Below are 13,201 nucleotides of genomic sequence, written 5' to 3' on the forward strand. Positions count from 1 at the left end.
TTTCTCTATAGAAACGGACAAGTTCAGGTCCAAGTCTTATCCCCCCCCCCGATTTTCTAAAAATGTCATTATTTTTATCTTTTTTTATTACCCTTCTTGCTTTCTTTCCGCTTTAATCTCTGATTTGTTAGTTACTGAATCCTAATCATCTATAATGATTAATCTTTAGGGTTTCTAGCGGCTAGCCGAGGTGTAGCAAGCGGGATGGCGAGGAGGCCTTGTTCACCCGGGCGTAACTGGGGGGAGGGGGCAACGTGCTCCGGGCGCCACGCTTAGGGGGGGGGGCGCCAAATTGACCAATTCAGCATCGATTCTGCGCCCCTCCAAGCGACGAAAGTGTTTTAAGAATTGCTCGCGTCCAAAATATTCTGGGGGGGGGGGGGGGTAGGGTGGCAATTTTGTTTCTTGCCCCGGGCGCTACCAACCCTAATTACGCCACTGTCACCCCACCTTTTGAAGAAAAATAATAGGGTTTTCAGTCTTCAGGCCTAGCCTAGCCTATAGCTTTATCCCAGCTTTATTCCAATTTTGGCGCATTGTATTTGGCCCCCGGGATTTGGCCGCCCCGCATTTCAATGACCGCCCCACATTTTGTCAACCCTGCGACGCGGGACGGCCCTGCTGCCGGGGTTTCTGCAGACCTAGATTTCTGTTTCTGTTTCTGCACTGTTTCTCTGGGGGGTTTCTTAGGGGCAGGCAGGGGGTTTCTCAGGGGTTTCTCCTGTGATTTATGAAGCACCCCCTCAATAAAAAAAGGTAAGCGTTATCTACGGAAGATGTAAACTTACAAAACCGAGCAAACATTTACAGAAGCTTACTAAAAAGTCTCGTCACAATGTCAAACTTAAGTTTATACTCGAAGGAAATATTTATATCCGTAAAAAATCGTATTATTTGTTCAGGTGAACTAAATCAACTGTTTTAAAACAACAATTTGGTACTAATTAACTTTCCCTGAAAAAACAAACTTTGTCAACTCCGCGGCAAAAAGTAAAGACCGGCAATAGGCGGCGGTATACCACGTAATTGGTCTGTCAATTTTTGGTGTGTAATTGTTTTCATCAGGTACACGGAAAATTCACCTGCTGCGATAAATGCCAAGCACCACATACGACAGATAAAGTTGGTTTGGAAAACTCTTACTTTCGTGTACGCGTATCTTTATCAAGTAACACCTAAATCTCTGGATAAATTGGACATTATTAACCCAGCTAACGACGGTATATGTGACGGGGTTCGTTTTGGACATTTAGGGCTTGGAATTACCGAAGCCTGATACCGGTGGAAGATGGACTTGTTTCACGCTGGTGGTGGTTGTGGTATACGATCTTCGCTATGTTGGCTATTGGTTTTACTCAGCATGTACATACTAGTGCTACCAACTTCATGTGAAGACTTCCCGCAGATGTCACTGTGAGTTTAAAATCCATCAAATTATACGTATTGACTACTGTTACACATATATCGTGACAATGATATTTGAGTATTGCTAATGTTATATCAATGTGTAAAGTGCGTCATAAGGAGGTGTTTGAAAACCTACATAGGCAATGAATGGTATATGAATGAATACACTTTCACAAAAGGCCCTGGTATTTCTGGTTTGTATGACCTCAACACCTCATCTTGACCTACAATCATGCATGTAAATATTGTGTGGAATGTACAAAAAATGTATGTATTTTCCTTTCCATTCTCAGTAAAAGTGGACCTATAGATAAGAATTCAGCCAGACTTATACAATTTTATTATACCAACTGCCTGATTACTATCCCGATTACTATAGATAGCTTCAAATTTGCACACGATAGTTTCGCATTCGATGCTAGAGTTTGTTGCTATCATTTTTGGACGGTCAGCGGTGACATTTTTTGAAACTGATTTTATTTATTCTGCTATTGTTGACATTTGGATGAAAGTTATTTTGATGAGTTGATCTTTAGTAAAGATTGCCCATGTACAGTGCAAACTTTTGTTAGTACGTTGAAGTGCAATTTTAGCAACATTTTTAATGCGATCACACGTCGTGGTTGGCTGTGTTTACTTCCATTGCTTCACACGGTGTCATGCTTCAACGAATCCGATTTTGAATGCAACAGTCTCTAGCCTCAAATATGAATTTCATCGGTGAGCAAATTCAACGATAGACTACTCGAGCAAATGCCTCTAGCGAAGTGACAATGGTAACATAAAGGCTTGTAGGCCTATTTATTTAATGTGTTACTCAAAACCCCTCAACAGCATTTAGGATTTTAAAAGCAAAATTATGTTTGTACTGAGACCCCTTGGTATATAATAAATTTATCATTGTACAAATCATATACACATCCAATTTGAATTCATACCATCCATCATACAGATTTTAAAATTATTTTTATCCTATAGGATAACCAATTATTTTTTTCAAGTATTGACAATCCAAACAAAATAGGCTATAAAGCAATAAATAGTATCTCAATTTGTTAATTTGTAATATGCACACTTTGCAAATGAATCACAGAAAATCTTCATGTAGACACAAAATGCGTAATGTTGTTGTTTTCATCTAGGCAAGGGCAAACCAAACATTAATACAACAGATGATGTACATAAATGAAGCTACAATGAATGGACAGAAATGACTGACCCGCCCTGGATAGTTAAAATGTTATCTTCTTGATTGCTTTACCAATTAAAACTCAAGCTGATGGAAATTGAATCAGGTGTAGATTTCAAACTTAATTTAACCCGCTGTGTATTCACCTGCTATACAGATATGTAAAATAAAAGGAGAAATTAATTGTATCAGGGTATTTGAATTCAATTAAAAGTGCTATGCAGTATGCAGATATTCTTCTTCACTCACTACTTTTAACACACAAGATATGTCAGTTCTGAAATTTCAGTGAAGTAACTGGATTCCTTGCCCCTATAATATATAACTTTTGTTACCAGTGTGTTTAATATTATTTTTGGAGAAAAATGCAAAAATAGTCATAAATTTATCAAGGGTAGTACCACCTTTAAATACATAATTTTAATACATCCATAGGTCTAGGGAAATTAATGAGGTGTAACTGAATCTGGAATAGGAAATAAAATATCAAATAACCCCATGATACAGTGTCCATAAGAATAATTTACAATAAGGTGAACAATGTGCGTTTTACTTTCACCAGAATATACAAAGAGGTATACTTTCCAAATTCCCTCAGCATCGTCTACCCTGGTACTTATCTCACTGGCTGCATAAATCATAATTGTCACAGAACCCATTCGATAGCAGCCAGATTTGTGTCAATAACAATCTTATAAAAGCAAATCTTTGTTAGACATGTTAGATAAGCTTTATTGAATCATTGATTATGGAATTTACTTGTCAATAATAGTAAAGGTATCATCCACAATTGCAGTGAGTTATGAGGCAGAATGAATCATTGATGGAATTGGAGAAGGCATAGATCCTATGATGGAATAGAATTTATTTTGATCCATATGCTACGAATAAACCATGAACTGACTATATGCATGCAATATTTGAAAGTGCCTGCCACATCAAATGGTTGTATATTGGAATTGAGATGAAACCCTTGAAAGATACAATGAAGATGAAAATGGGTATTTTCTTGTTATTTTCCTTAAAATTTACAAACTTATTTTTTGTGTTAACTCAGAAATAATTTTTTTCTGACATAAGGTGCCTTTTTTAAAAGAAAAGCATCTCAAATCTGGGTGAACAAAAATAAAAGTGATAAATAAATAAATGAATAAATAAATAAATTTATAAATTTAAATGAATAAATAAATAAAAATAATTAATAAAATTGATTAATAAATAAGTAAATAAATAATTAATTAAATTTATTAATAAATAAATAATTAAATTTATTTATAAATAAATAAATAAATAAATTTATAAATTTATATAAATAAATTTATATATAAATAATAAAGTACTGAATAAATTGTGATAAAATAATAAACAATTCCATTAAAATATAAATAAATAATAAAGTACTGAATAAATTGTGATAGAATAATAAACAATTCCATTAAGGGGGTACTACACCCATTGATTTTTTTTTTCTTTTTTTTGCATTTTGTGAAGAAATTACAAAAAAAAATTGGACAAAGTGATATGCAAAATGAAGGGCAAATCTTCTCGTTTTATTGGTGGCATCGGTATCAACGTAGCTTACATGCTTTTAAAAGTAGAAGCCAAAAGGTGGTACATCACTGATGATTTAAATTCACTTCATTTTGGAAAGCTTACTATCAACGGATTTCGTTAAAATTTTGGATATGTGTTGCTAACACGTTAGGGAAATAAAGTTGATATGTAAAATGGGAATAAGTGGTTCCTGATTTCTTTTATGACTTCATGAACTTGGTGCTCCACAACTATCAAAAAAGGAACTGGTTAAAATGCTTCTATTTTCAATGTTGAGCTATATTTTGTATTTTTTAACTTGCGACATTATTTCACTGAAACATAATTAAGCCCCAGGTAACAGGTTACCACAACCATACTGCAGCAATGTTAAAAAAAATTGTATTTCTTGTCACCTACATGTATACCACCATATTGGGTAGTTTTCCGTAAGCTAACTTTTGTGATTTTGGTAACTATTTTATATTTATTTGTGAAATCCATCTCAACTAGGCATTCTAAATTGTACTCACCATTTACATCCCAAGGTATATTAGTATATCCACCTTGCACTTCTCGATATATATCCAGTTAAAGACAGAATATCAAAATTATTCCTCATTATGATATCACAGACTCTTACATGTGTATTCAAAATTGATGCTTAAATTTGACCTGAAGTCCTGAACCAATTGACCTATAACCTGACATACGGTGACCTAATAGCCTTTTCTTCTCCTAACAACACATTATATAATTAAATTGACTAATGACTATTCATCCATTGTGTAAGTGTTTATTTAATTTATTCAGTGTTATATATTTTGCATGCACCACTATAGATTTTCTATAGAGAGTATAACAAAGGATTTAATGTATTCTATTCATGTACCCTACTTGAACATGTTGAAAAGAATAAATTATAGTTTGTTATGAAACACAGATCTGAGTTACTAGGATACACAGTAAACAAAAAATATATATAGGGCTAAAATGACTTACTACAATGTGTAAAAGCATTTTTTTTTCTTCTTTTTTTAATTTTTTTTTTTTATTTCACATGATCCGTGCATATATCGCCTAGCTATAAATGAAAAAATATTTTTTTAGACCAATCAAACCAATATATGGGTGTAGTATGCCCTTAAAATATAAATTAATTTGCCACATTTTGGTCATATTTTGACCAATGGTTGTGATAAATGTACTTGATGACAATTCAATATCTCATATGACTTCTTCAAATATAATCTTCATTTTGCATGCATTTGGTCAGGTTATATTTGAACTGTAGTAGCCTACTTCAGAAGCATTGTGCAAAGCCTGTCAACAGCCTGGTCTACAAATTTGTTCAAAAATTCATTTGGAAACTACATGTAGCGTCCATAACCAAGAACAAAATATCTCGCATATGACCATGACCATCGATATCCACCATGAATGGGCAGTGATGTCAGCAGAGCTTGTTTTGAGATAATGGTCAGTTGAACTTGAAGGAAGGTGACCTGATATATTTGGAAAATGGAATTCTTTAAAATTGACATAACATAAAACGTTGTCTCTTTCAAGCATTTACGCAAAAATATTACGTAAATGATTTTTGTTGTAGGGACTAATTCCTTATGGAATTACTGATATTTAAAAATCATGATAATATAGTCTACAGTGTTTTTATTTAAAATGATATTTATGTAATAAATTGATATCTAATGAGAGATATTTTTCTCATTAACATACTGAAATTAGGAGTTTCAAATCAGTGTATTTCCAAAGATATTATCAAAAAACTGTCGAATTAGTCCCATATGGTATACCACAATTAAGACTACCGTAATTCAACAGTTTTTTGATGATTTCTTCACCTAATTTCTAACACCTAATTTCAATATGTTATTTATGAGAAAAATATGATACCAAAATCTGCATTTTGATGGGGTAAAGTGGAGGCGAGGCTGTCAATCTGGTTATTACCCACCTTAAGGCGATATAATACCCCGATTTTCATCAGTACCCCTCTTCTTTTTTTTCTTGCAAATTTATTAAGTACATATATATGTTTATCACCTCATGTCCTGAACTTATAAAATTTATCTACATATAAAGTGAATTTCAACAATTTTAGTAAGTCATTTTAGCCCTATATATTTTTTGTTTACTGTAACCTAGTAACTCAGATCTGTGTTTCATAACAAACCATAATTTATTCTTTTGAAAATGTTCAAGTAGGGTACATGAATAGAATACAGACTCAGTACACCGGTCGATCTTACCGTTTCCGATGTTGATTAAGATACTTCTTGCATCGATCCCGAGATGCGGAAAAACCAATAGTCATTTTGTCCCACATAAATGAATAAATAACAAAACCCCGATCCCCGAGTGGACTCACCCATTCGGTGACGTCACCACGATAATCACCCTTATCCTCCTTGGTTTCTAGATGAGATAGGCGTGTGGATTTTTCTTTACCAACGCTAAGTATCATTACGAACCAAAGGGCCGAGATATACAGTTTGTTTGTTACACTGAGGTAAAAACCAACCAGTATACTCGCTAGGGAGATAGTTTTGACAACATTTTTCGGCTAGAAAAGTGACAAAAACAATTCAAAAAACTTAGCTTGTATGTGTGTTTCCGTTCATATCACGGGACACACGGTTTCAAAATGGCCGCCCTTAGGACGCCATTTTATTTTTGTTCTCACGTAAAACAACTATAACAGACTAGTAAGTTACAATAGATGTTTGTACAGTACTGTGTATACATGTATGGTGAGTGATTATCGCTATGTTTATGGTGTGCTCTATCGTTATATCTTTCAGGCCGCGTCTGATGACGAGTTACTGCTAAGAGTTCGGTGGGTTTCGAAGGACCAGCCTGACAAATCTTCCCCAAAAGGTTTTCAGTTTTTCATCCCTTTGTATATATATTTTTATATCATACCACTACATCAGCGTCAGCCACTGTGCGTGTGGGTCTGTTTATTGGGCTTGAGCTTGTGTTCGGGGGTAGTGCTGTACGCTCCCGATTACTACAATGTCTAGGCCTTGTCAATCATGCCCTTCCCTTGTACCAGAGTGGGACCCGCATCCACTCTGCTACTCCCACAGGGATTGCTCTAAATCAAATAAGTGTGCTTCCTTTTGCATAGGCTTATCGGACATCCACTTCGAGGATTTAGAAAGTAGCCCTCGTTTAGGTCTTCGACACAGACAGAAGTCGAAGACTAAGAAACAGAAGCCTACAGGTAAGATTGATATGGTAGGTACTAGCGAGGCCGGCAAGGGCCACGCTAAGGTAACCTCTGGGGCTCCGGTCCCGGGCAAGCAGGCGGACCCTCCGGGGACTGCTAGCGAGCCCGAAGGCCTAGCAGCCAGCGAAAGCACTGACTTAACGTCTAAGCTAGTAGCAGGCAGCAGGGCGGTACTTGCCCTAACAGGCGAGTACCAGTCTACCAGTGAGATCTCTAGCGAGCTTCTTGCAGGTGGACACCCGTCTATTGCTGGCGAAACGAGCGGGTCTAGCACCCAGCGAAGTAGCCGGCGACGGACAGTATGCCAAGGGTACCCGGGCTTGCCTGGGTTGAATCCTAGCATACAGCGTGCAGCGGACTTGCCTCGGCCGGTCTCAGCACGCGCAGCGTGCCAGTGGAACCCGGCTTGCCTGGGTTGATCCACGGCACGCAGCACGCCTTCGTTCCCGCAAGGGTCGAATGGCGTGCATGGGTTTAGCAGAGACGATACCGGGCTAACGCTTCAGGTGTAGTCTTAGCAGAACCAACTGGGGTTGTCACACGGCAGCGTTCCATGGTGGGACCGCCGAGTGATTCCCTGGGCCTTGGAATGGCTGCGGCTGTCCTCCGGGACTGGCTAGCGGCTATACGGGGTTGGGCTCGCAGTCTCTCACGGGACAGCGACCCAAGTGCAAACAGTGGCAGCTACCGAGGCGAGCTACGGCTTGACTTCAGTGGTAGCCACTATGCACGCGCCCATAGCTGCCGTGAGTGGTCCGCCACACACAGCGACCTTGGGCGAGGCTCAAGAGGTTAGAGTAGGTAGTTTGAACAGCCTGGCTGATCAACAACCCACTTATGTCCTCGAGAGCCAGCAGAGCGTGGGTGATCCATTACAGTCAATGGGTCAATTACCCTCTTATGATCGATCACTATCTATTCAGCGGAGCATGGCTCCATTGATTGATACTGCCTATTCAGGTAGCGAGGTGACTGATCGAGGGTATACACGCTCAGCTACCCGTGATACTAGGCAAGCTCCTTTTAGCCAAGGGACAGCCAGTATAGCGGGTACCCATACACACGCAAGCTTGATCCTCTAGCGGGAGCGCTGTGAGGCATGGGTACAGTGGTACGCCGCCGGGAGCCCTACCGGGCACCTACGCTACAACCACGCAGGTGCCGCAGTACTCGTCCTGGTTACCACAGTCTCTGTGGCAACAGGGGGAGGCGGTACTGGTACTACCGTTCCATGGGGTTTCCCTGGTGGCGGATCCTTTCAGGGTCAGCTACCAACAGGGTATGCCCCGTGGTATCCGCCGCAGGGTAGTTTCTTCCACGGTTTACCACCGTGGCAAGTGCCGCCTAGCGTTGGGCAAGCAGTACCACCAGTTGTTACCCAACCCGGGCGGCGAGTGGCTAACCCTGATACAGCTCAGGGTAGGCCGCACACTGCTATGGCTAGGGCGACAGCAGCGAGAGCGTGCGGAGCCCGGGGTGCTCTAGCTAGCATCTCGGGGTCTAGCGGGAGTACTCCCTCTTCTGCTGGTGTTCAGTTGGTTAGCCACACGGTGGCGACACCTCCCTGTCCACCTTCAGATGCCCGTCGTCAGATCTCTTCCTCATCAGAGAGTGAGTCAGAGTCTGAAGGCGAGGGAAAGGAGTCGGAAGATGAAACCAGTAGCGACTCACAGTCTGATGAGACTGTGCAGCTAGCTTCAGGTATCCTTCCCCCGCTTCCCCGTGAGGAACTCGCTAGCAATGGTCTGCCTGCGGACACCGCTGAGGTGATGAGCCGTGTGGCCCAAGGTTTGGGCCTGGCTTTCTCTCAGGAGGAGTCCGTTCAGGAGGACCAGGGCATCTTTTCAGTAGGATGCCCAGCTAGCGCGGGCCCACACAAGGGTCGCCCGCACTTGCATTCCCGGGCGGACCTCAAGGGTAGGTTTCAGTGGGGCTGTCAGGCTCGCTGGAGCTTCGACGCCGCGTGCTTGCGCTTCCACTGCGTGTTTCGCAGGAGGACTACTGAAACCTACCTCAGGGTCCCTGACATGGATCCAGGCGTTGCCAGCGCCTGCCGCTAGCGGCCAAGGCGCACGGGTCGTTCTCCCCCAGTGGGAGGAGGAGCTAAAGCTCATCGATAAGCGAGCACGTTCGCTTATCAGAGTCTCTAGCGTCGCTACCACGCTTGCCGAGCACCTCGGTAGGAAGGTAGCGAACGACCACGGGACAGCGTCGGAACTCTTCGCATGAGGTTAATCTGTTAGCGGTGCTAACAGCTAACCTCAACGAGAGTTCTATGGGCCTAGCCCATAGGATGTCATCTCGCCGCCGGGAGAATGCCTGTCTGTCCCTCCAGTCAACTTACGGCTCCGACTTTGCTGATGCAATGAAGAAGTCAGACTCGGTGGGACAGGGGCTACTCTTTGGACAGGCCTTTTGCGCCACGGTTGAGGACCGGGCAAAGAAGGCCACCAATGAGAGCACTCTGAAGAAGTCGGAGGCTGCCCTGACCAAGGGAAGGGCAGTAAGGCGAAGAAGAAGCACAAGAAGAAGAAGTCTTCTAAGCGTTCTTCAGCGCCAGCTCCGGCTTCAGCAGGACGCGCCCCACAGACCACACCCGAGCCCGAGGCTACTCCAGCACCTCCCAAGAAAACTGGGAAGCGCAAGAGTAGTGCTGGACCGTATGGCAAGCCCCTAAGAAGAGCCGTTCTTCTAAGGGTGGCAAACCAGATCGGTCCTGAGGGCACGGGCGGTCGACAGTCCATGCCGGCAGGCCTTGGACTTCCACAGGGATTCCCCTGTGGCGGCCGCTGTGCATTACGCCCAGAGATGGCATGCCATCTCACCGGGCGCCTGGGTATTGTCAGTGGTCAGTGGGGGTTACAGGCTGGAATTTACCAGCCACCCCTCGTGCGCCTGCACGATTCAGAGGTCCACGGTAGTGCCGCCAGACGGCCCCCAGCGTCGGGCACTACTGTCAGAGGTCACTCAGCTTCTCACGAAGCAAGCGATTGTCCCGGTCTACCCCCCTTTCACCAAGGGGTTTTGGAGCACGTTTTTCTGGCTCCAAAGAAGACCGGCGACTGAGGCCCATTCTGAACCTCAAGCCGTTGAGCGAGTTCATCAGGCCCAAGAGGTTCAGAATGGAGACTCTCGCCGGTGCTAGCCTGCCCCATCAAGGGTATGTGGGCGGCATCGCTAGATCTCTCGGACGCATATCTGCATGTTCGATCGCACCTCAAGATCAGAGGTTTCTACGCTTCAAGGTACAGGGTCAAACTTACCAGTTTCGATGCCTGCCATTCGGCTTGTCCACCGCCCCCAGAGTGTTTACACTCCTGGTCAGGGCGGTGGCAGCGTACCTGAAGCGCAGGGGAGTCAACATGTGTTGCTACCTGGACGATTGGTTCATTTACGGACGCACCCGCTGGAGACACAGTGTCTCGTGGAGTTAGTAGTCCGTGCGGTGCGGGACCTGGGATTTCTGATCAACGTCAAGAAATCCAATCTGGTCCCGACGCGAGACACCACTATTCTTAGGGGCCCAGATCAACCTCAAGGAGGGGATCGCGGTGCCCTCACCCGAGAGGGCGACGAACATGGCGAGGTGTGCCCGACTCTTGGACGAGTCAGAGGGGGCACCCGCTGTGGCATGGATGAAGGTTTTGGGCCTTATGGCCAGTATGGTAGACCTCGTACCGTACTGCCGCTTTCACATGAGGCCTATACAACTACACCTTCTAGCCTTTTACAGGCCCAGTCGTCACCCAATATCCCTCGCGGTTCCGATGTCGGAGATCGCGCGAGAGGAACTCTGGTGGTGGACCCATCAGCCCAATTTGACTCAAGGTGTCAGGTTTCCTGCACCAGCAAAAGCGCCACGTAGTGACGACCGGCGTCAAAGCTGGGCTGGGGGGCCACATCCACGGGACTCAGTCACCGGGCCTATGGTCGGCCACGGAGACGGAGTTCCATATCAACCTTCTCGAACTTTGGGCAGTGGAGAGAACTCTCCAGCATTTCGAGAAGGTGATCGTGGGATCTCATATCGTTGTCCAAACAGACAACACAACCGTGGTGGCCTACCTCAACAGACAAGGGGCACCAGGTCACCACGGTTATGCCTGCACTTTACGCCTGATAGGGTGGTGCAAGGCCAGGCAGATTACGTTGAGAGCGATGCACATAGCGGGAGTCACCAACATCCTCGCGGACGATCTGTCACGAGGAAAGGTGTCGGGACCTACAGAATGGTCCCTTGCTCCGCAGGTCGCCCGGGCGATCTTCGAGGTGATGTACCCCCCCTCGATAGATTTGTTCGCATCTCATCGAAATCATCAGCTGCGTGTATTGCTCAAGGGTCGCAGACCCACAGGCATTCGCCGTGGGCGCTCTGTCCGTGAGACTGGGGAGGAATGACTGCTTACGCTTTCCCCGATCTCACTGCTCGCAAGGGTGGTGACCAAGATCGGGAGGAGGATTGCAACGTCATTCTGATAGCACCGTTCTGGCGAAACACCTGTGGTTTCGACCGATGGTGGATCTACTAGCGGCTCAGCCGCGAGTACTCCCGAGTTACCAAATCTACTCCGGATGCCCGGAGGAGAGGTACCAAGTCTACCACTAGAGCACCTGCAGTTAGCTGCATGGCCCTTATCAGGAACGTGCGGCGGAGGAGGCTTTTCATCAGAAGCTGCTTCTCTCATCGCCGGGGTAGACGAGAGTCTACCCCTCCGACGTATAGTCAGCGTTTGGCTCCCTACTACGCATGGTGCGATGAGAGAGATACATCTCCCACTAGAGCCCCTGTGCCTCTAGTGGCAGATTTTCTGACAGAAAAGTTCAGGTCAGGACTTCAGCAGGCAGCGATAGCCAACTATAAGTCAGCCATTCTCTCGATTCATCGGGATTTGAAGACAATCGACTATCAATTCAGATGGGTCCCTAAGTCTTCTTCTCGACGGTATGTTCAACAGCGCCCGCCCGAAAGGAAGGTGGTCCTCCATGGGACCTCAACACAGTCTTGGAGTATATTAGGGTCCCCTTTGAGCCCCTGTCAAAAGCGACCCTTAAATACGTCACTCTTCAGGCGGCCTTTCTTCTGGCGTTGGCTTCGGGACGGCGCTGCTCAGAGTTGCACGCAGTCTCAAGTCAGCCTCCGATTTACTAACAACGGAGCGACGCTGTTTCTTCGCCCGGATTTCCTTGCAAAAAATGAGCGAAGTACATTCCGACACTCGCCCCTCTTCCGCCCCAGTATTGGGCAGGGTTCGTCAATAGCGAAGACAGGTTGTGGTGCCGGTGAGGGCGCTACAGCACTACCTTGGCCGAACACAAACCTTAAGAGGGGCTCATGACCGCTTATTTATCACTCACGCATGAGAACCGCACGGTCCAGCCGCTAAACAGACTCTGGCACGGTGGCTGGTCCAGGTGTTGAGTGGACTCGGGGCGGCAAAAGACGCCGCCCCAAGGCCCACTCAACCAGATCTATCTCATCTTCGTGGGCCTACCATAGGGGGTCCCCATAGAAGAGATTTGTCAGGCTGTGTCTTGGAAGAACCCGTCGTCCTTTTCCACGGTTTACTACAAAAGCGTAAACCAACGACCAGGCGATAAGTTCTCCAGGGCTATTCTGGAGATAATATGGTGGTTGGGTATCAGGTGTTTTGCGGACAATCAGAATTCCAACATGGTAAGAACCAGTGTTTCTATTCTTAACCACTGAACTTTCAGTTCAGGGGTTTTTGTCTGTTCACGTAGTCTTTCTGTTTCCCGGCCGTGAGGGGGGGAAATAGTTTGACCTCGCGATTACCATGCTACCCACTCTCCCGATCCTT

At 44.6% G+C, this 13,201-nt stretch overlaps 1 protein-coding gene across 1 annotated transcript in view; it reads left to right on the forward strand.

Moving 5' to 3' along the window:
- The first annotated feature begins 1,065 nt into the window (after positions 1-1,065).
- LOC140148075 (voltage-dependent calcium channel subunit alpha-2/delta-1-like) overlaps positions 1,066-13,201 on the forward strand; it is a 313,901-nt gene continuing 301,765 nt past the window's right edge. The window contains exon 1 of the mRNA XM_072169928.1: positions 1,066-1,413. Coding sequence (XP_072026029.1) covers positions 1,289-1,413 — 125 coding nt within the window. The 5' untranslated portion in view covers positions 1,066-1,288. The remainder of the gene's footprint in view (positions 1,414-13,201) is intronic.

Source organism: Amphiura filiformis, chromosome 3, assembly GCF_039555335.1.
Source record: "Amphiura filiformis chromosome 3, Afil_fr2py, whole genome shotgun sequence".
Taxonomy (NCBI): Eukaryota; Metazoa; Echinodermata; class Ophiuroidea; order Amphilepidida; family Amphiuridae; genus Amphiura; species Amphiura filiformis.